Genomic DNA, 24,849 nt, shown 5'->3' on the forward strand with positions numbered 1-24,849 from the left:
GTACTGTAACTACAGCTGATAGACCCGAGTGGACCCGAATAGACCCGACCACGGCCCGATTATTCGCAAATGGAAGAAACACAAAAGGACTGTCAATCTCCCTCGGCCTGGGGCTCCATGCAAGATCTCACCTCGTGGAGTTGCAATGATCATGAGAACGGTGAGGAATCAGCCCAGAACTACACGGGAGGATCTTGTCAATGATCTCAAGGCAGCTGGGACCATAGTCACCAAGAAAACAATTGGTAACACACTACGCCGTGAAGGACTGAAATCCTGCAGCGCCCGCAAGGTCCCCCTGCTCAAGAAAGCACATATACAGGGCCGTCTGAAGTTTGCCAATGAACATCTGAATGATTCAGAGGAGAACTGGGTGAAAGTGTTGTGGTCAGATGAGACCAAAATCGAGCTCTTTGGCATCAACTCAACTCGCCGTGTTTGGAGGAGGAGGAATGCTGCCTATGACCCCAAGAACACCATCCCCACCGTCAAACATGGAGGTGGAAACATTATGCTTTGGGGGTGTTTTTCTGCTAAGGGGACAGGACAACTTCACCGGATCACAGGGACGATGGACGGGGCCATGTACCGTCAAATCTTGGGTGAGAACCTCCTTCCCTCAGCCAGGGCATTGAAAATGGGTTGTGGATGGGTATTCCAGCATGACAATGACCCAAAACACACGGCCAAGGCAACAAAGGAGTGCCTCAAGAAGAAGCACATTAAGGTCCTGGAGTGGCCTAGCCAGACTCCAGACCATAATCCCATAGAAAATCTGTGGAGGGAGCTGAAGGTTCGAGTTGCCAAACGTCAGCCTCGAAACCTTAATGACTTGGAGAAGATCTGCAAAGAGGAGTGGGATAAAATCCCTCCTGAGATGTGTGCAAACCTGGTGGCCAACTACAAGAAACGTCTGACCTCTGTGATTGCCAACAAGGGTTTTGCCACCAAGTACTAAATCATGTTTCGCAGAGGGGACAAATACTTATTTCCCTCATTAAAATGCAAATAAATTTATAACATTTTTGACATGCGTTTTTCTGGATTTTTTTGTTGTTATTCTGTCTCTCATTGTTCAAATAAACCTACCATTAAAATTATAGACTGATCATGTCTTTGTCAGTGGGCAAACGTACAAAATCAGCAGGGGATCAAATACTTTTTTCCCTCACTGTATGAATAACAATTCGTTAACCAGAAGAGCAACTTGGCTGATAAACATAATTTTTTTCCCACTCGGGTCACTTTTGTCACTAGGATTTGATAGTCCTTGGGTCCGTTCAGGTCCGGGTCCAACTTCTTGGACCTGAGAAGACCTCTACTATCAATATAACGCGTTGTCATCCCTACTGCCTCTGACCTGGCAGACTCGCTAAACACAAATACTGCTTTTGTAAATGATTGAGTGTTGGAGTGTGCCTCTCACTGTTCATAAATAAATAAAAACAAGACAATCATGCCGTCTGGTTGGTTTAATACAAGGGATTTGATGTGTAGCATTAACTTTTACTCAAGTATGACAATTGAGTACTTTTTCCACCACTGTGACTGTACTTAAGTACATTTAAAACCAGATACTTTTAGACTTTTACCCAAGTAGTATTTTACTGGGTGACTTTCACTTTTACTGGAGTCATTTTCTATTAGGGAATCTTTATTTTTACTCAAGACAATTGAGGACTTTTTCCACCACTGGGAATTTGTCCAGTAAAGCAGCTGGTTAACACAATTAAATCCATGTAGGGTAATATAAACAAGATTGAGAAAACGAAATTGTGTGTTTAGAAAAGAGGGAAATAAATAATGATAATGGAACTCTTTGAAATCGATATAAAGGTTTATTCAGCAGTCAGTTAGATAAAAACGTTTTTGGCACAGTTGCTCAACAGATGGGTAAGCTGCTCTGTCTACTAAATAAATATTATTCAAACCATAATTTACTTCCAAATAAATACAGACAGAATCAGGCGCCAGAGTTTTCCCAGGTCAGGTAAACCTCCACAAAAAAAAGATGCACGGCATTGCTGCTACTTTGCTTTTAGGCAGACTGTAACATATTGAATCGTTTTATATGTGTGCTTGCCAAATGGCACCCTATTTCCTTGATATGTGTGCTGGCCAAATGCCACCCTATTTCCTTGATAGTGCACTGCTTTTGAACAGGGTCTATAAACCTCAGATTAATCAGGGGTGTGAATTATATATAATGGAGGGAACTGAACATTCTGTAGACTTACCAAAGGTTAGGTTATATATTTATTTAAGCACTTCATAAAAATATTCGTAATTATGAATCCTGTCATCTGAAACCCCAACAATAAAATCAAACAGTGAGTTCTTACATAATGTTTTGGCAACGCTTAGACATTATATCAGTGAATTACTGATCGTAATTGTGTTTGGGGAAAGAGTGCTAGATAAAAGTCTCGAATGGAAATGTAAAATATATAATGCTTGTGTTTTTGCTGGAACACCCTTTGTGGAGACATTTGAAACCCCACCTCTTTAAGGATTACCTGGGATAGGATAAAGTAATCCTTCTACCCCCCCCCCCCCCAAAAAAGAAAAAAAAATTGTAAAGTGGTTATCCCACTGGCTATAGGGTGAACGCACCAATTGGTGAGTCGTTCTGGATAAGAGCGTCTGCTAAATGACGTAAATGTGCCCTTGAGCAAGGCACTTAACCCTAATTGCTCCTGTAAGTCGCTCTGGATAAGAGCGTCTGCTAAATGACTAAAATGTAAATGTAAAATGTAAAATCCCACAGAATATCTCATAATTTTAGAGACGATAAGACAGGAGACATTTTGTGATATCTTCATGGAGGTTTATATGCAGTTGGAGGGGAATGGAAGTTGTTTACATCAACAACTAAATATTCAAGTAATATTTCAAACGTGTCAAGCAAGCCTCCTGCTTGGGAACTATTTATCATTCCTTTCTGTATTCAAAAACAGAAGAGTTTCTCTCTATTGATCGTGACACATCCTCAGTACTGTTCTAGTGACCGGGTCCATGCTCAGTACTGTTCTAGTGACCGGGTCCGTGCTCAGTACTGTTCTAGTGACCGGGTCCGTGCTCAGTACTGTTCTAGTGACCGGGTCCATGCTCAGTACTGTTCTAGTGACTGGGTCCATCCTCAGTACTGTTCTAGTGACCGGGTCCATCCTCAGTACTGTTCTAGTGACCGGGTCCGTGCTCAGTACTGTTCTAGTGACTGGGTCCATGCTCTCATGCGATCAGAACACCTGCAATGACAAGACTTTGATTCTCAGCAGTTCACTACAGGTGTGTTGCCCTCAACCAGTTCCATACAAATACCCAGAGGCTAGTACTTTTTAGACCGAGCTAGTAGAAAATGTACCAAATTAGCCACACCGGCTTGAGATTTTTTTCTATTCAAATATCCCATTGCGCAGATTTTGTACCTTGCGTAGTAAAAATGCCAGTCTACTAGCTCAGGCTGACCGGTGCCCAAAATCCTTAAATTCCATCCCTGAATACATCCATTCAGATCCATATTCAGAGACGTCTTCCTGTTTTTCTGTCTTCCCGTACCCAGTATCCATGGGCCCGGAAAGTCAGACGATATTACAGTTAACTTATTTTTACTATTTTTAACTTATTTACTCCTGTCTTTGTTGTGTCGCATCGCCGAGCGTGAACCTGCAAGTAAGCATTTGATTGTACTGCGGACCATGTTTATCCTGTGCATATGACAAATTAAACTTGACTTGACCTGACTTGATATCCCAGAAGCAGGCATTGCAGTGGAGGTGCTCCTCCTTGACTACATGGAGGTCCTGCAGCTCCAACGCCACCAGGGGGCGTACTCACATTCCATGAGGTGAAACGTTCAGAACCTTGCAGATAGGAACGTAATAAATAGAGCTGATTCCAGTCACTTTATTCCACATGACAGACGATCTTATCTGTTCCACTCAATAGATTTCCCACCGCTCTCCAACATACATAGCCACATCGAGAGACATGTTCTCCAACATGTCGCCCTCCTGAATAGGCCCCATGTCAGAGGTCATCCAGAGACATCGTCCTGTTTTTGCTGTAATCCAGTATCCATGGGTAATTTCCATGTATCAACCAAAATACACAACAATTAATTATGTTTCATATAATAGAGCATATTGCCGTTTTTTTAAACGCTGTGTCCTTCTGAACGCTGCCCTCGAAGGCAAAGCTGCCCCTAGAACAAGATTGAAAAAGGAAAACTCAACTGAGCTTTCTGAACAGGCCCCAGGTCAGAGGTCACGCACAGCAACACTCCCGAGCTGACACTTTCTGCATCATGTGGCCATAACACCTGCGATGACAAGTCTTCTCATGAGGCATTGTATCCACACCGAGACATCATATCACCCTCTTATCCCAGTAGCCAGTATTCATTGGGACAGACAGAATCACAGGAGCAGGTGGTTCAGTGGATGTGGTCGTTATTAAACGTTACACACCTCCCCAGGGTCACGCACAGCCACACTCCCGTGCCAACACCTCCTGCACCGTGTGGTACCTACTGTTGTTATCCAGGAAGGAGATATCTTTCTCGTACGCGATAGGCCGGCAGCACGGGCTGTATCGCACCTTGTCTCTCCGCCCCTTTTTAATGAGCCCCGCCCTTCTCATGTGTTCCAGGGTGATGTCATAGTTGCGTCGGCGCGCGGTGCACTTGCCGCTGCAGTACCTGAAGAGGAGAGTCTCATCGCTGTCGTAGCCCAGCCCCAGTTCCCCCACTGTCACCTCCACCTCCCGCAGAGAGCACGGCTTTAACCTCCTCCTCCTCCTCCTGCGCCCCCTCTTAGCTCCCGTAGTCCTCTGGGAGGAGCTCTCCTGGCTCTCCTCCTCTCTACTGCTCCTACCTCTCCTCTTCCTGCTCCTGTCCACCAGAGTCCCGATCACCTTCTTCAGCTCTCCCTCTGTGAAGCTCTGGAGAAGGTGGGAGACTGGAGGAGATGGAGAGAGAGAAAGAGAGAGAGAGAGAGAGAGAGAGAGAGAGAGAGAGAGAGAGAGAGAGAGAGACAGAGAGAGAGAGAGAGAGAGAGAGAGAGAGAGAGAGAGAGAGAGAGAGAGAGAGAGAGAGAGAGAGAGAGAGAGAGAGAGGGAGAGAGAGAGAGAGAGAGAGAGAGAGAGAAGAGAGAGAGAGAGAGAGAGAGAGAGAGAGAGAGAGAGAGAGAGAGAGAGAGAGAGAGAGAGAGAGAGACAGAGAGAGAGAGAGAGAGAGAGAGAGAGAGAGAGAGAGAGAGAGAGAGAGAGAGAGAGAGAGAGAGAGAGACAGAGAGAGAGAGAGAGAGAGAGAGAGAGAGAGAGAGAGAGAGAGAGAGAGAGAGAGAGAGAGAGAGAGAGAGAGAGAGAGAGAGAGAGAGAGAGAGAGAGAGAGAGAGAGAGAGAGAGAGAGAGAGAGACAGAGAGAGAGAGAGAGAGAGAGAGAGAGAGAGAGAGAGAGAGAGAGAGAGACAGTTAGATAGAGGTAGAGAAACAGGTACAGCGGCAGGGAAAATGAGGCAGACAGACAGACAGGCAGACAGACGCAGGCAGGGCAGGAGATAGGGACAGGCAGGGCAGGAGATAGGGACAGGGAGGGCAGGAGATAGGGAGGGCAGGAGATAGGGACAGGCAGGGCAGGAGATAGGGACAGGCAGGGCAGGAGATAGGTACAGGCAGGGCATGAGATAGGGACAGGCAGGGCAGGAGATAGGGACAGGGAGGGCAGGAGATAGGGACAGGGAGGGCAGGAGATAGGGACAGGGAGGGCAGGAGATAGGGACAGGCAGGGCAGGAGATAGGGACAGGAGGGCAGGAGATAGGGACAGGGAGGGCAGGAGATAGGGACAGGGAGGGCAGGAGATAGGGACAGGGAGGGCAGGAGATAGGGACAGGGAGGGCAGGAGATAGGGACAGGGAGGGCAGGAGATAGGGACAGGGAGGGCAGGAGATAGGGACAGGCAGGGCAGGAGATAGGGACAGGCAGGGCAGGAGATAGGGACAGGCAGGGCAGGAGATAGGGACAGGCAGGGCAGGAGATAGGGACAGGCAGGGCAGGAGATAGGGACAGGCAGGGCAGGAGATAGGGACAGGCAGGGCAGGAGATAGGGACAGGGAGGGCAGGAGATAGGGACAGGGAGGGCAGGAGATAGGGACAGGGAGGGCAGGAGATAGGGACAGGCAGGGCAGGAGATAGGGACAGGGAGGGCAGGAGGTAGGGACAGGGAGGGCAGGAGATAGGGACAGGGAGGGCAGGAGATAGGGACAGGGAGGGCAGGAGATAGGGACAGGGAGGGCAGGAGATAGGGACAGGGAGGGCAGGAGATAGGGACAGGGAGGGCAGGAGATAGGGACAGGCAGGGCAGGAGATAGGGACAGGGAGGGCAGGAGATAGGGACAGGGAGGGCAGGAGATAGGGACATGGAGGGCAGGAGATAGGGACAGGGAGGGCAGGAGATAGGGACAGGGAGGGCAGGAGATAGGGACAGGGAGGGCAGGAGATAGGGACAGGCAGGGCAGGAGATAGGGACAGGGAGGGCAGGAGATAGGGACAGGGAGGGCAGGAGATAGGGACAGGCAGGGCAGGAGATAGGGACAGGGAGGGCAGGAGATAGGGACAGGCAGGGCAGGAGATAGGGACAGGGAGGGCAGGAGATAGGGAGATAGGGAGATAGGAGATAGGGAGATAGGGAGATAGGGAGATAGGAGATAGGGACAGGGAGGGCAGGAGATAGGGACAGGCAGGGCAGGAGATAGGGACAGGGAGGGCAGGAGATAGGGACAGGCAGGGCAGGAGATAGGGACAGGGAGGGCAGGAGATAGGGACAGGGATGGCAGGAGATAGGGACAGGCAGGGCAGGAGATAGGGACAGGGAGGGCAGGAGATAGGGACAGGCAGGGCAGGAGATAGGGACAGGGAGGGCAGGAGATAGGGAGATAGGGAGATAGGAGATAGGGAGATAGGGAGATAGGAGATAGGGACAGGGAGGGCAGGAGATAGGGAGATAGGGAGATAGGGACAGGGAGATAGGGACAGGGAGGCTTGAGATCACAACTATCTAGTCTACACCTCCCCTCAGGCCTCGAACACAAAAAGAGACAGCGATTGACTCCAACCAGAACCTCTGCCACATTCCAGTGACTTTCAGCACTCAGCAGAACTCCTTTCCTGTCTGTGTAATGTTGCTGGGTAGGAACACATCACCAGCCTATTAAAAGCTGTGTTGAGGGCTCATACTACAGGAAGTATTGCAGTTCCTGTTATCTTCAAATCAAATAAAATCCTATTTTATTTGTCACATACACGTGTTTAGCAGATGTTATTGCGGGTGTAGCGAAATGCTTGTGCTTCTAGCTCCGACAGTGCAGTAATATCTAACAAGTAATATCTAACAATTTCTATAACATAATACACACAAATCTAGTAAGGAATGGAATTTAAGAATATATACATATATGGACAAGCAATGACAGAGTGGCATGGACTAAGATACAGTAGAATATTATAGAATAGAATGCAGTATATACATATGAGATGAGTAATGCAAGATATGGAAACATTATTAAAGTGACTAGTGTTCCATTTCTTAAAGTGGCCAGTGATTTCAATAGGCAGCAGCAGCCTCTAATGTGCTAGTGATGGCTATTTAACAGTCTGATGGCCTTGAGATAGAAGCTGTTTTTCATTCTCTCTGTCCCAGCTTTGATGCACCTGTACTGACCTCGCCTTCTGGATGATAGCGGGGTGAACAGGCAGTGGCTCGTGTGGTCTTCATTTCTAGGCCTAGCACCCATGGCAGTGCAGGGAGATATGAGGTGATGTGTGAGGTGATGTGATGTGTGAGATAATGTGTGAGGTGATGTGATGTGTGAGGTGATGTGTGAGGTGATGTGATGTGTGAGGTGATGTGATGTGTGAGGTGATGTGTGAGGTGATGTGATGTGTGAGGTGATGTGTGAGGTGATGTGATGTGTGAGGTGATGTGATGTGTGAGGTGATGTGATGTGTGAGGTGATGTGTGAGGTGATGTGTGAGGTGATGTGATGTGTGAGGTGATGTGTGAGGTGATGTGATGTGTGAGGTGATGTGATGTGTGAGGTGATGTGTGAGGTGATGTGATGTGTGAGGTGATGTGATGTGTGAGGTGATGTGTGAGGTGATGTGTGAGGTGATGTGATGTGTGATGTGATGTGTGAGGTGATGTGATGTGTGAAGTGATGTGATGTGTGAGGTGATGTGTGAGGTGATGTGATGTGTGAAGTGATGTGATGTGTGAGGTGACGGCAGGTTATTGTGTCTCTGTCCTTATGTCAACAACACGGCGGCTGTAGTAGACAGAGGCTGCGCCCCAAATTGTACTCTATTCCCTATGTAGTGAATTACTTTTGATCAGAGCCCTGTGGGAAACAACCAGAGTCACTAAGCCCCACTGTCAGCGCCATGACAACCCTTCACCACGCCACCTCATCTAAAACACTCGGTGGCTATGGAGACAAAAACAGTTTATTTTAACTTACACTGGGAGAGGAGAGAGCTGATGGTGTCTACTGTCCGCACTGTTCTGTGGAGACCAGCCTTCATCCTGGATGAGGATGATGGTGGTGATGATGGTGATGATGATGATGATGATGGTGATGATGACGGTGATGGTGATGGTGATGATGACGGTGTAGATGATGGTGATGATGATGGTGATGATGACGGTGTAGATGGTGATGGTGATGGTGACGGTGGTGATGGTGATGGTGACGGTGATGGTAGTGATGATGATGGTGATGGTGATGGTGATGATGACGGTGTAGATGATGGTGATGGTGATGGTGATGGTGATGGTGATGATGGTGATGATGATGATGATGATGATGATGATGATGATGATGACAACAATGCTATCCTAGGTTGAAGTCTTGCAGGTCCAGTAGTAACCATGAGGTTTCTAGTGAGGTGGAGGGACAGGAACGCACCACAGAACATGAAGACAAAAGTGGCACCTTTCCATAACTTCATCTTAGAATTTGGAGAATCTGCCAGAGAGAGAGAGAGAGAGAGAGAGAGAGAGAGAGAGAGAGAGAGAGAGAGAGAGAGAGAGAGAGAGAGAGAGAGAGAGAGAGAGAGAGAGAGAGAGAGAGAGAGAGAGAGAGAGAGAGAGAGAGAGAGAGAGAGAAAGAAAGACAGAGAGAAAGAGAGAGAGAGAGAGAGAGAGAGACAGAGAAAGAGATATGTTAAATATGTCAACACATTGTTACATCTGTGATCTTGTAGAAACATTTACCATCGATAATCCTGTTAACTATTAGAAGGTTTGGCTACGCTACGGTGTGTGAAGACTGTTGTTAGCCTAAAATTTAAAATATGTCTTGTTTTGAGACTGAACAATGATTTACCTGTTATTCCCCTCATCTGTTTCACCTGGCTGAGACTCCTCCTTCAACTCAACAGTCATCATAAGAGCCAAGGGCTTAACGTAACTGTTGTCTTGTCAGACACTGCTGTCAGTTTGCTTTTAGTCTACACAATGAGCTGCAGCACGAATACTAATTTAGTCTGCAGAATAATATAATATATGCCATTTAGCAGACGCTTTTATCCAAAAGCGACTTACAGTCGTCATGCGTGACCGGACCAGATTGAGCTGCAGCTCCATCGGTGATCTACAAAAGAATCCTACATTACTTGTTGACGTGTAAGAATGTGGTGCGTGCTATAAGTCCTGTGCTTCCAGAGACAGAGGGGAAAATCATTTGTTCTCCACCAGGAATCTGTAAGCCACACCTACCGTATTTTGCTACGTTAAGACATCCAGCGGGGCCTCTAGAGTGTGTCCCAAATGGCACCCTATTCCCTACATAGTGCACTACTTTTTACTGTGGGCCCTGGTCAGAAGTAGTGCACTATGTAGGGAATAGGGTGCTATTTGGGACACAGCCTCTAGGTCCCTCAGTGAACATGTGTGTGTATATAAACAAGCTGTTACCCCTCTCCTCCTTCCCCTCCCCTCTCCTCCCACCCTTCCCTCTCCTCCCACCCCTCCCTCTCTCTCCTCCCTCTCCTCCCTCTCCTCCCTCCCCTCTCTCTCCTCCCTCTCCTCCCTCCCTCTCTCTCCCTCCCTCTCCTCCCTCCCCTCTCTCTCCTCCCTCCCCTCCCTCCCTCCCTCTCCTCCCTCCCTCTCTCTCCTCCCTCTCCTCCCTCCCCTCCCTCCCCTCCCTCTCCTCCCACCCCTCCCTCTCTCTCCTCCCTCTCCTCCCTCTCCTCCCTCTCCTCCCTCCCCTCTCTCTCCTCCCTCTCCTCCCTCCCCTCCCTCCCTCCCTCTCCTCCCACCTCCCTCTCTCTCCTCCCTCTCCTCCCTCTCCTCCCTCTCCTCCCTCTCCTCTCTCTCCTCCCTCTCCTCCCTCCCCTCCCTCTCCTCCCTCCTCTAGCATTAGGGACTGTGGCTCTATAGTAGGTGCTGTCAATTTAAAAGAATTACCACCTCTGTTTCCGCCTCTGAATCTCTCTCTTTTTCTTCCTCTCTCTTTCTTCCTTTCTTTCTCAAATCGCTCTCTCGCTTTCTAGCTCTCTCTCTCTCTCTCTCTCTCTCTCTCTCTCTGTCTAGTCTCTCTCTCTCTCTCTCTCTCTCTCTCTCTGTCTAGTCTCTCGCTCTCTGTCTAGTCTCTCTCTCTGTTTCTGTCTCTCTCTCTCTCTCTCTGTCTAGTCTCCCTCTCTCTCTCTCTCTCTCTCTCTCTCTCTCTCTCTCTCTCTCTCTCTCTCTCTCTCTATCTCTCTGTCTAGTCTCTCTCTCTCTCTAGTATAGTACAGTACAACCTCATCATTAGCCAGTTAGTATTTTTTTCATCTTGACAGCAGAAAGCAAAACATTTCCCCAGACCAGGCCAGGAAACGGTAAACTAACAGTAGAGCAAATACAGACCAGAACTCTCCAAAGTGGTTCGCCAGATTTGATAGGAGAACTGTTCTCTGAGGACAAAACGTGTGTGTGTGTGTGTGTGTGTGTGTGTGTGTGTGTGTGTGTGTGTGTGTGTGTGTGTGTGTGTGTGTGTGTGAGTGAGTGAGTGAGTGAGAGAGAGAGAGAGAGAGAGAGAGAGAGAGAGAGAGAGAGAGAGAGAGAGAGAGAGAGAGAGAGAGAGAGAGAGAGAGAGAGAAAGTTCTCTGAGGACAAAACCTAAGTCAGGACTGGTGCAGAGAAAAATATCTAAGGGAAGTTGGAATGGAACAGGTGGGAGTGGAACAGGTTGGAATGGAACAGGTTTGAAATGGAACAGGTTTGAAATGGAACAGGTTGGAATGGAACAGGTTGGAATGAAACAGGATTAAATGGAACAGTTATTGTGGCCTGAAGGAGGGTTGAAGCTGTTCAGATAGAGAGAAGTAGTATTCATGTTATTATTGCAGTGTAATTACATTATTTAATAACTTTACATTATGGAAACCCTTTTGCTGTGGGTTAGGGTCTGCACCAACCTGTGGGTTAGGGTCTGCACCAACCTGTGGGTTAGGGTTGGCACCAACCTGTGGGTTAGGGTCTGCACCAACCTGTGGGTTAGGGTCTGCACCAACCTGTGGGTTAGGGTCTGCACCAACCTGTGGGTTAGGGTCTGCACCAACATGTGGGTTAGGGTTGGCACCAACCTGTGGGTTAGGGTCTGCACCAACCTGTGGGTTAGGGTCTGCACCAACCTGTGGGTTAGGGTTGGCACCAACCTGTGGGTTAGGGTTGGCACCAACCTGTGGGTTAGGGTCTGCACCAACCTGTGGGTTAGGGTTGGCACCAACCTGTGGGTTAGGGTTGGCACCAACCTGTGGGTTAGGGTCTGCACCAACCTGGGGGTTAGGGTTGGCACTAACCTGTGGGTTAGGGTCTGCACCAACCTGGGGGTTAGGGTTGGCACCAACCTGTGGGTTAGGGTCTGCACCAACCTGGGGGTTAGGGTTGGCACCAACCTGTGGGTTAGGGTCTGCACCAACCTGGGGGTTAGGGTTGGCACCAACCTGTGGGTTAGGGTTGGCACCAACCTGTGGGTTAGGGTTGGCACCAACCTGTGGGTTAGGGTCTGCACCAACATGTGAGTTAGGGTCTGCACCAACCTGTGGGTTAGGATCTGCACCAACCTGTGGGTTAGGGTCTGCACCAGCCTGCGGGTTAGGGTTGGCACCAACCTGTGGGTTAGGGTTGGCACCAACCTGTGGGTTAGGGTCTGCACCAACATGTGGGTTAGGGTCTGCACCAACCTGTGGGTTAGGGTTGGCACCAACCTGTGGGTTAGGGTCTGCACCAACCTGTGGGTTAGGATCTGCACCAACCTGTGGGTTAGGGTCTGCACCAACCTGTGGGTTAGGGTCTGCACCAACCTGTGGGTTAGGGTCTGCACCAACCTGTGGGTTAGGGTCTGCACCAACCTGTGGGTTAGGGTCTGCACCAACCTGTGGGTTAGGGTCTGCACCAACCTGTGGGTTAGGGTCTGCACCAACCTGTGGGTTAGGATCTGCACCAACCTGTGGGTTAGGGTTGGCACCAACCTGTGGGTTAGGGTTGGCACCAACCTGTGGGTTAGGGTCTGCACCAACCTGTGGGTTAGGGTCGGCACCAACCTGTGGGTTAGGTTGGCACCAACATGTGGGTTAGGATCTGCACCAACCTGTGGGGTTAGGTCTGCACCAACCTGGGGGTTAGGATCTGCACCAACCTGTGGGTTAGGGTCTGCACCAACCTGTGGGGTTAGGATCTGCACCAACCTGTGGGTTAGGGGTCTGGCACCAACCTGTGGGTTAGGGTTGGCACCAACCTGTGGGTTAGGGTTTGTCACCAACCTGTGGGTTAGGGTTGGCACCAACCTGTGGGTTAGGGTTGGCACCAACCTGTGGGTTAGGGTCGGCACCAACCTGTGGGTTAGGATCTGCACCAACCTGGGGGTTAGGATCTGCACCAACCTGGGGGTTAGGATCTGCACCAACCTGTGGGTTAGGGTCTGCACCAACATGGGGGTTAGGATCTGCACCAACCTGTGGGTTAGGGTTGGCACCAACCTGTGGGTTAGGGTTGGCACCAACCTGTGGGTTAGGGTTGGCACCAACCTGTGGGTTAGGGTTGGCACCAACCTGTGGGTTAGGGTTGGCACCAACCTGTGGGTTAGGGTTGGCACCAACATGTGGGTTAGGGTCTGCACCAACCTGGGGGTTAGGATCTGCACCAACCTGTGGGTTAGGGTCTGCACCAATCTGTGTCACCCAATATTTCTCCCAGTTCTCTCTGTTTTCTTGTGCTGTGAACATGATAAGCACTGTCTAATTCTGAACAGACGTACCCCGTTATGATAGCTATATGAAACTGGGATATTATTGTTTTCATATGCTATCAATAAGTCATATTCATTATTTAATTACACAGGAACGAAGTCATAGGATACGTCCCAAACGGCACCCTAGTCCCTATATGGTGCACTACTTTTGACCAGAGCTCTATGGGCCCTGTTTAAAAGTCGTGCACTATATGGGGAATAGGGTGCCGTTTTGGACATAAAGTTAAAATACCTCATGGGACCTGAATGCACCACAGTGTCAGTCAGAATCATCTAGATAAAATAATCAGATGCTGCATCCTCTAATGTTTTCCTCATCAAGCTCAAAAAAAGGAAAATGAGATCAAAACTCAAACAGGACTAGATACAATAGTAATCTTGAATGTAATATTGTACTCGAGTGACTAGTGAAACAAAACAAGATGCAGGGTGTAAAAAAAAAAAAGGTGCCAAACAGAAACTATACGATTCTCCGGGGGTTTTTTTTTTTGGCGCAGAACTTCACTCTTCTCTTTTACTCATTGGGTCCCCAGCACTGACGGAGTAATTACCAACAGGCTGATTTCACTGTTCTGAATCAGATCATTTCATGACCACCACTGCCTTTTTCTGCAAGAGATAACTTCCATCTGCTGTGAAGCTCTTGGTACCAATGAATTGGATAAATCATCATTTGGACGAGTTATTGTTATGAACTATATGGGCAATTAATCATACTGTATCTGTGTCCCAAATGGCATCCTATTCTGTAGTGCAACATGATTGACCAGAGCCCGATTGCACCATCAGTAGCAGACCAACTTCCATCCTGGTCCTGGAGACTCACAGTACGGGCTGTGCAGGCTTTTGTTCTTGCCCAGCACTAACACCGTAAATAATCCCAAATTCTTCTCATAATGAGACAATTTCAGACCAGACATTCAGTCAGTTTCAAAGACTGCTGTGTGTATGATAGAAGTACAGTTTAGACTGAATGGACAGTATATTGTCAGAGGATAACTTGGCCACCGGTGGAGAATGGAGAAGAATGTCAGAGACAGGGTTCTCTGTGTGTGTGTGTGTGTGTGTGTGTGTGTGTGTGTGCGTGTGTGTGACAGATCACTGGTAACATACTGTCATATTGTTCTGTCTTTCCAACACACACACACACAAAACACACACGCACGCACACACACACACACACACACACACACACACACACACACACACACAGCACACACACACACACACACACACACACACACACACACACACACACACACACACACACACACACACACACACACACACACACACACACACACACACACACACACACACACACACACACACACACACACACACACACACACACACACACACACACACACACACGTACACACACACACACACACATACACACACACACCTACACACAAACACACATGCACACACACACACACACACACACACACACGTACACACAAACACACACACACCTACACACACACACCCACACACATACACACAAACACACACACACATACACACAAACACACACACCCACACACACACACAAACACACACACACACGCACACACCTGCACACCTACACACATACCCATGCATGCAAGCACACACACACACACACCTGCACACCTACACACATACCCATGCATGCAAGCACACACACACACACACCTGCACACCTACACACATACCCATGCATGCAAGCACACACACACACACACAGGCACACAATGTAAATGTAATTCAATGGTTACACTTTCCTACATGATATGGGTCAGGCCTAGGGATTAACATGGGTAACCGGGATCCGGGGACTGTCCCTGGAACACTATTCACATTTCCAGTTTTTTTTTAAATGACAAGACCCAGGAAATGCAACTAGCTCTCACAGTCTCACGTCAGAATTAGACTTTCATCTGTGTTTGTGAAACCAAACATTTCTAAGTTGTTCCAAACGTGTGTTAAGGTTAAGTTTAGGCATTAACTCAGAATTTTTAAGGAAAGGGTTAAAGTTTGGGACAGGCTTAAAACAAAAATATCAAAAACAACTTTCTATCACTGGATTCGAACTTGCAACATTTGGAATCAGAGGCCATCCCCGTCCACAACGCCCTAGCAAAACCAAAACCTACTGAAGGTAACAGCGCTCACTGTTGTTGCCCCTAGTGGCCGATTTCCACATCATCTCCCGACATCCTCAGACATGGATGGACGTCGAATACTGACTTCTATGACGGGTGACCTGGCTGGGGAAATTAGCCTACAACATTTTCCCACTATAGAAAGCAGTAACGCAATTCCACAAAATACACGACACGCGCAGCAGCAGATTAGCAAAAAAATTTAATAGCACATTGTCCAAACAGGTTGTCACATGGAAGCCTTTAACCTAGCGTATTCACTCCACACAAAGTCGCCATTAATTCAAAGCAGACGCATAACTGACACTGCCAGATTGCACACGACGCGAATGCAGTTTTAAAAAAACTACAAGAAACCTCTACAAAGTCACGTGTATTCATAGAAGCCAGGCTTCCCCAAGAAATCTACCAAGAACATCAAAATAAAAAATAATTTATATTTCGTCTTTCTGTGTTTCATAAATGTCCTTCAATTCGCAAGACGCTGAACGTAACAGAGAGACAGAGAGACAGATAGTGGTCTAACTGAGACAGATAGTGGTCTAACTGAGACAGATAGTGGTCTAATAGAGAGACAGATAGTGGTCTAACTGAGACAGATAGTGGTCTAATGGAGAGACAGATAGTGGTCTAACTGAGACAGATAGTGGTCTAACTGAGACAGATAGTGGTCTAATAGAGAGACAGAGAGTGGTCTAACTGAGACAGGTAGTGGTCTAACTGAGACAGATAGTGGTCTAACTGAGACAGATAGTGGTCTAATAGAGAGACAGATAGTGGTCTAACTGAGACAGATAGTGGTCTAACTGAGACAGATAGTGGTCTAACTGAGACAGATAGTGGTCTAATAGAGAGACAGATAGTGGTCTAACTGAGACAGATAGTGGTCTAACTGAGACAGATAGTGGTCTAACTGAGACAGATAGTGGTCTAACTGAGACAGATAGTGGTCTAATAGAGAGACAGATAGTGGTCTAATAGAGAAACAGATAGTGGTCTAACTGAGACAGATAGTGGTCTAACTGAGACAGATAGTGGTCTAACTGAGACAGATAGTGGTCTAACTGAGACAGATAGTGGTATAATAGAGAGACAGATAGTGGTCTAATAGAGAGACAGATAGTGGTCTAATAGAGAGACAGATAGTGGTCTAACTGAGACAGATAGTGGTCTAATAGAGAGACAGATAGTGGTCTAACTGAGACAGATAGTGGTCTAACTGAGACAGATAGTGGTCTAACTGAGACAGATAGTGGTCTAATAGAGAGACAGATAGTGGTCTAACTGAGACAGGTAGTGGTCTAATAGAGAGACAGATAGTGGTCTAACTGAGACAGATAGTGGTCTAATAGAGAGACAGATAGTGGTCTAACTGAGACAGATAGTGGTCTAATAGAGAGACAGATAGTGGTCTAACTGAGACAGATAGTGGTCTAAATGAGACAGATAGTGGTCTAATAGAGAGACAGATAGTGGTCTAATAGAGAGACAGATAGTGGTCTAACTGAGACAGATAGTGGTCTAACTGAGACAGATAATGGTCTAACTGAGACAGATAGTGGTCTAACTGAGACAGATAGTGGTCTAATAGAGAGACAGATAGAGGTCTAATAGAGAGACAGATAGTGGTCTAACTGAGACAGATAGTGGTCTAACTGAGACAGATAGTGGTCTAATAGAGAGACAGATAGTGGTCTAATAGAGAGACAGATAGTGGTCTAATAGAGAGACAGATAGTGGTCTAACTGAGACAGATAGTGGTCTAACTGAGACAGATAGTGGTCTAATAGAGAGACAGATAGTGGTTTAACTGAGACAGATAGTGGTCTAACTGAGACAGATAGTGGTCTAATAGAGAGACAGATAGTGGTCTAACTGAGACAGATAGTGGTCTAACTGAGACAGATAGTGGTCTAACTGAGACAGATAGTGGTCTAACTGAGACAGATAGTGGTCTAATAGAGAGACAGATAGTGGTCTAACTGAGACAGATAGTGGTCTAACTGAGACAGATAGTGGTCTAATAGAGAGACAGATAGTGGTCTAACTGAGACAGATAGTGGTCTAATAGAGAGACAGATAGTGGTCTAACTGAGACAGATAGTGGTCTAACTGAGACAGATAGTGGTCTAATAGAGAGACAGATAGTGGTCTAACTGAGACAGATAGTGGTCTAATAGAGAGACAGATATTGGTCTAACTGAGACAGATAGTGGTCTAACTGAGACAGATAGTGGTCTAACTGAGACAGAGAGTGGTCTAATAGAGAGACAGATAGTTGTCTAACTGAGACAGATAGTGGTCTAACTGAGACAGATAGTGGTCTAATAGAGAGACAGATAGTGGTCTAATAGAGAGACAGATAGTGGTCTAATAGAGAGACAGATAGTGGTTTAACTGAGACAGATAGTGGTCTAACTGAGACAGATAGTGGTCTAACTGAGACAGATAGTGGTCTAATAGAGAGACAGATAGTGGTCTAACTGAGACAGATAGTGGTCTAATAGAGAGACAGATAGTGGTCTAATAGAGACAGATAGTGGTCTAACTGAGACAGATAGTGGTCTAACTGAGACAGATAGTGGTCTAACTGAGACAGATAGTGGTCTAATAGAGAGACAGATAGTGGTCTAACTGAGACAGATAGTGGTCTAACTGAGACAGATAGTGGTCTAACTGAGACAGATAGTGGTCTAACTGAGACAGATAGTGGTCTAATAGAGAGACAGATAGTGGTCTAACTGAGACAGATAGTGGTCTAATAGAGAGACAGATATTGGTCTAACTGAGACAGATAGTTGTCTAACTGAGACAGATAGTGGTCTAACTGAGACAGAGAGTGGTCTAATAGAGAGACAGATAGTGGTCTAACTGAGACAGATAGTGGTCTAACTGAGACAGATAGTGGTCTAACTGAGACAGATAGTGGTCTAACTGAGACAGATAGTGGTCTAACTGAGACAGATAGTGGTCTAATAGAGAGACAGATAGTGGTCTAACTGAGACAGATAGTGGTCTAATAGAGAGACAGATAGTGGTCTAATAGAGACAGATAGTGGTCTAACTGAGACAGATAGTGGTCTAACTGAGACAGATAGTGGTCTAATAGAGAGACAGATATTGGTCTAACTGAGACAGATAGTGGTCTAACTGAGACAGATAGTGGTCTAATAGAGAGACAGATAGTGGTCTAACTGAGACAGATAGTGGTCTAACTGAGACAGATAGTGGTCTAATAGAGAGACAGATAGTGGTCTAACTGAGACAGATAGTGGTCTAACTGAGACAGATAGTGGTCTAACTGAGACAGATAGTGGTCTAATAGAGAGACCCAGGGACTGTATGTACTGCTGAGTGTCTGCTACTTCTTATCATGATCCTTTACACACACACACACACACACACACACACACACACACACACACACACACACACACACACACACACACACACACACAGTGTCTACTCTGTCCACTGTCACATTTAGTGGCTGAAAAGCGTACCAACTAACAGTATCCAATAGAAAGGCTACCTAGTGTTTTGTTCATCCTTCTTGCAGTGAAAGGCCCCAGCTCTCCCTCTCCCTGTGTACTGAACATCAGCAGGGTTACAGAAGGAAATGGGGACATACTGCAAAGATCAGGGTTGGATTACCCTCTAATGCCTCCCGGTTTATCTACTGTCACGTGGGTTTACACCTGGGATTGGTAGGTTAAGGTCTATAGCCGTGTGGTGATTGGGTAGGCCTATACTTCTACATTTGACATTTTAGTAATTTAGCAGACGCTCTTATCCAGAGCGACTTACAGTTAGTGAGCGCATGCATTATTATTTATTTCTTTCATACTGGCCCCCCGTGGGAATCAAACCCACAACCCTGGCGTTGCAAACGCCATGCTCTACCAACTGAGCTACATCCCTGCCGGCCATTCCCTCCCCTACCCTGGACGACGCTGGGCCAATTGTGCGCCGCCCCATGGGTCTCCCGGTCGCTAGTGGCACAGCTAGCACTGCGATGCAGTGCCTTAGACCACTGCGCCACTCGGAAGGCACTCTTGCCTACTGTAGCATATAGACTAAAACATGCTCACCACCACTTTGTTTCACTGATCTGTCTAACTGGTCACCTCAACTGATCCTTGAAACGGGGGGCTTTTCTCCCAGCCCAGTACTAGAAGAATGTAAATCAGTGAGGGGCTGGTCAGTAACATCCCAGGAATCGGCGCCGGTCCACAAGAAACAATATTCCTTACAAGGGATGCCCAATTCCAGTCTTGGAGAACTGCTGAGCATTCAGGCTTTTGTTCCAGCCCAGCTGTAACACAGAGTTGTAAGGAAAAGCTCTGTGCAGAGAGAGGGAGGTAATCCCATGCACATATGACCTCTCCTTTTGTTCCAGCCCAGGAGGGTTTCTCAACCCTGCGTCTGTATCAGGGTTAGGAAGGCTAGAGAGAGGGAATCCCAGGCAGGCAGGCAGGCAGGCAGGCAGGCAGGCAGGCAGGCAGGCAGGCAGGCAGGCAGGTATCACTTCTCACAGGTTAACATCTGTTAATCAGTGGTGACCTGCTGGGCCAGCCCAGGGCCAGGCAGTGGTGACCTGCTGGGCCAGCCCAGGGCCAGGCAGTGGTGTATGTAATCCTTCAGGCCACAGCTGAGACTCACTACTGCTGTCAAGGGTGACACATGGGATGACGTATGGTGACATATGAGATAGAGATAGGTATGGTGACATATGAGATAGAGATAGGTATGTTGACATATGACAGAGATAGGTATGTTGACATATGACAGAGATAGGTATGGTGACATATGACAGAGATAGGTATGTTGACATATGACAGAGATAGGTATGTTGACATATAACAGAGATAGGTATGGTGACATATGACAGAGATAGGTATGTTGACATATGACAGAGATAGGTATGTTGACATATAACAGAGATAGGTATGTTGACATATGACAGAGATAGGTATGTTGACATATGACAGAGATAGGTATGTTGACATATGACAGAGATGGGTATGTTGACATATGACAGAGATGGGTATGTTGACATATGACAGAGATAGGTATGTTGACATATGACAGAGATAGGTATGTTGACATATGAGATAGAGATAGGTATGTTGACATATGACAGAGATAAGTATGTTGACATATGACAGAGATAGGTATGTTGACATATGACAGAGATTGGTATGTTGACATATGAGATAGAGATAGGTATGTTGACATATGACAGAGATAGGTATGTTGACATATGACAGAGATAGGTATGTTGACATATGACAGAGATAGGTATGTTGACATATGACAGAGATAGGTATGTTGACATATGACAGAGATAGGTATGTTGACATATGACAGAGATAGGTATGTTGACATATGACAGAGATGGGTATGTTGACATATGACAGAGATAGGTATGTTGACATATGACAGAGATAGGTATGTTGACATATGACAGAGATAGGTATGGTGACATATGAGATAGAGATAGGTATGTTGACATATGACAGAGATAGGTATGTTGACATATGACAGAGATAGGTATGTTGACATATGACAGAGATAGGTATGTTGACATATGACAGAGATAGGTATGTTGACATATGACAGAGATGGGTATGTTGACATATGACAGAGATAGGTATGTTGACATATGAGATAGAGATAGGTACGTTGACATATGACAGATATAGGTATGTTGACATATGACAGAGATAGGTATGTTGACATATGACAGAGATAGGTATGTTGACATATGACAGAGATGGGTATGTTGACATATGAAAGAGATAGGTATGTTGACATATGACAGAGATAGGTATGTTGACATATGACAGAGATAGGTATGTTGACATATGACAGAGATAGGTATGTTGACATATGACAGAGATAGGTATGTTGACATATGACAGAGATAGGTATGTTGACATATGACAGAGATAGGTATGTTGACATATGACAGAGATAGGTATGTTGACATATGACAGAGATAGGTATGTTGACATATGACAGAGATAGGTATGTTGACATATGACAGAGATAGGTATGGTGACATATGAGATAGAGATAGGTATGTTGACATATGACAGAGATAGGTATGTTGACATATGACAGAGATAGGTATGTTGACATATGACAGAGATAGGTATGTTGACATATGACAGAGATAGGTATGTTGACATATGACAGAGATAGGTATGTTGACATATGACAGAGATAGGTATGTTGACATATGACAGAGATGGGTATGTTGACATATGACAGAGATAGGTATGTTGACATATGAGATAGAGATAGGTACGTTGACATATGACAGAGATAGGTATGTTGACATATGACAGAGATAGGTATGTTGACATATGACAGAGATAGGTATGTTGACATATGACAGAGATGGGTATGTTGACATATGACAGAGATAGGTATGTTGACATATGACAGAGATAGGTATGTTGACATATGACAGAGATAGGTATGTTGACATATGACAGAGATAGGTATGTTGACATATGACAGAGATAGGTATGTTGACATATGACAGAGATAGGTATGTTGACATATGACAGAGATAGGTATGTTGACATATGACAGAGATAGGTATGTTGACATATGACAGAGATAGGTATGTTGACATATGACAGAGATAGGTATGTTGACATATGACAGAGTATGTAGTATGTAGCGTGCGTCTTATCCTTTGTATGATCAACGTAACACCTGCTGAGAAAGTGATGTAGTGTTCTTTTCCAGCAGAGACAGGAAGCTGAAGAGATGATCAGGACGTATGAAACAGCCGACATGTTATCAACACCCACTCATCTTCTAACTAGACTGTCATCTGCTCTTAACTGTAAACGGGTCAACGGGACCTGTTGCAATACAGCTGACCGACCTGTCCATGCCAGAGCTCCCACGACAACGATGAGACAGCCTATAGGGAGGAGGTCAGAGACCTGGCAGTGTAGTGCCAGGACAACAACCTCTCCCTCAACGTGAGCAAGATAAAAGAGATGATCGTGGACTACAGGAAAAGGAGGGCCGAACACACCCCCCATTCACATCGACGGGGCTGTAGTGGAGGGGGTCGAGAGTTTCAAGTTCCTTGGTGTCCACATCGCCAACAAGCTATCATGGTCCAAACACACCAAGAAAGTTGTGAAGAGGGCACGACAAAGCCTATTGCCCCTCAGGAGACTGAAAAGATTTGGCATGGGTCCCCAGACCCTCAACAAGTTCTACAGCTGCACCATCGAGAGCATCCTGACCGGTTGCATCACCGCCTGGTATGGCAACTGCTTGGCATCCAACCGTAAGGCGCTACAGAGGGTAGTGCGTACAGCCCAGTACATCACTGGGGCCACGCTTCCTGCCATCCTGGACCTATATACTAGGCGGTGTCAGAGGAAGGCCCAAAAAATTGTCAGAGACTCCAGTCACCCAAGTCATAGACTGTTCTCTCTGCTACCGCATGGCAAGCGGTACCGGAACGTCAAGTCTAGGTCCAAAAGGCTTCTTAACAGCTTCTACCCCCAAGCCATAAGACTGCTGAACAATTAATCAAATGGCTACCTGGACCATTTGCATTGACACCCCCCCCCCCCACCCCTTTCTTATCGCTGTTTATTACGCTGTCACTTTACTCCTACCTACATGTACAAATGTCCTCGACTAACCTGTACCCCTGCACATTGACTCGGTACCAGTACCCCCTGTATATAGCCTCGTTATTGTTATTTTATTGTGTTACTTATTTCTTTATTTATTTTTTTAACTTTAGTTTATTTAGTAAATCTTTTCTTAACTCTATTTTCTTAAAACTGCATTGTTGGTTAAGGGGCTTGTAAGTAAGCATTTCACTGTAAGGTCTACACCTGTTGTATTCGGCGCATGTGACAAATATAATTTGATTTGAACTAGCTAAAGTACATCTTTACAAACCCCTATTAGTCCAGGGGATATGTGATTTTTTTGTTGTTGCAGTTTTGGATAAAATAATAAACTTGGTATATGTATTCTATACATTATAGGAACATCTTAAACATTGTTTTGGCTTTTATCCACTGGACTATATCACAATTTTTTTATGTTTGTGTAAGTCTATCAGATTAATACCACCTGGCACAAGTTGAATACTGCTCTCGTGAGCATGCATGCTCAAGCAGGAAAGACATACCTGAAATGTGTTTGAAATTTACAGATTGAATCAGAAAGAACTTCCTGTCAACACAGCGGGTTAAATAAGATCATCCTGTCAAGGTCTAAATAAAATCAACACCTAAATGTCAAATCACACCTTAAACAATCACGTAGGCTGTGTCCCAAATGGTACACTGTTTCACATAAAGACACACGATACCCCATAACGACAAAGCGTTGAGATCTGGGTCACAGATCTGGTGAAGGGTACCAAAACATTCCTGCAGCATTGAAGGTCCCCAAGAAACACAGTTGCCTCCATCATTCTTAAATGGAAGAAGTTTGGAACCACCAAGACTCTTCCTAGAGCTGGCCGCCCGGCCAAACTGAGCAATCGGGGGAGAAGGGCCTTGGTCAGGGAGGTGACCAAGAACCTGACGGTCACTCTGACAGAGCTCTAGAGTTCATCAGTGGAGATGGGACAATTCCTGACAGACCTTGAGAGGATCTGCAGAGAAGAATGGGCGAAACTCCTCAAATACAGGTATGCCAAGCTTGTAGCGTCATACCCAAGAAGATTCGATGCTGTAATCGCTGCCAAAGGTGCTTCAACAAAGTACTTAGTAAAGGGTCTGAATACTTATGTAAATGTGATATAATTTTTTCTAAAAACCTATTTTTACTTCGTCATTATGGGGTATTGTGTGTAGATTGATGAGGAAAAAAATATATTTAATACATTTTAGAACAAGGCTGTAACCTAACAAAATGTGGAAAAAGTCAAGGGGTCTGAATACTTTCCGAAGGGCACTGTAAATCTAATCTATGGTGTGTTTGCTGCTTCCTGGCGAATTGCTGTCTGATGAACCAACCAACCAATGCTGTCAGTATACAGCACCTAACGCTTTCAGGGGCACCTAACACCTTCCCACTAAGCTCCCAGCTTATACTAACAAATGGAGCTGTGTCCTTACCGTCCACCCGGGTCTACTAATCCAGATTTAGCTGCCTAGCATCGTCTTCTCCAGTTGAACTCTGGAGCAGGCAGGAGCCGACTACAGGAAAAGCCCAGCATCGTGGCCTTGGTGTGGGGAAGGAAACCAGTGTGTGTCCCTCTCCTCCTCTCAACCCTCTGGATCCATGTGTCCTGCAGCCTCTGAAGTGATTGTGTTGATACTCGCTCTCTCTCTCACGTCGCTCTTATCTATTCATTGTGGTGACTCTTCCAAATCTGTTCTGTCGAAGTGATGAGTGAGCCTCG

The 24,849-nt window shown here is 46.3% G+C and overlaps 1 protein-coding gene across 1 annotated transcript; it reads right to left on the bottom strand.

Moving 5' to 3' along the window:
- Positions 1-2,715: 2,715 nt before the first annotated feature.
- Positions 2,716-8,643, bottom strand: LOC121534669 (neurturin-like). Its single transcript, XM_041841252.1, has 2 exons — positions 8,515-8,643; positions 2,716-4,958 (listed from the first exon to the last, which is right to left on the bottom strand). Exons 1-2 carry the CDS (start codon positions 8,576-8,578, stop codon positions 4,480-4,482), a joined length of 543 nt encoding a protein of 180 aa, XP_041697186.1. The 5' UTR covers positions 8,579-8,643; the 3' UTR covers positions 2,716-4,479.
- Between the last annotated feature and the right edge of the window lie 16,206 nt (positions 8,644-24,849).

The sequence above is a fragment of the Coregonus clupeaformis genome, chromosome 21 (genome assembly GCF_020615455.1).
Source record: "Coregonus clupeaformis isolate EN_2021a chromosome 21, ASM2061545v1, whole genome shotgun sequence".
In the NCBI taxonomy this organism is placed as follows: domain Eukaryota; kingdom Metazoa; phylum Chordata; class Actinopteri; order Salmoniformes; family Salmonidae; genus Coregonus; species Coregonus clupeaformis.

What these genes read in the sequence shown, in the direction of transcription:
- LOC121534669 (XM_041841252.1), bottom strand. Translation starts at nt 8,578, where the DNA reads ATGAAGGCTGGTCTCCACAGAACAGTGCGGACAGTAGACACCATCAGC. An exon ending in CAGCTCTCTCCTCTCCCAGT is followed by an intron (nt 4,959 to 8,514) that starts GTAAGTTAAAAT and finishes CATCTCCTCCAG; the next exon opens with TCTCCCACCTTCTCCAGAGC.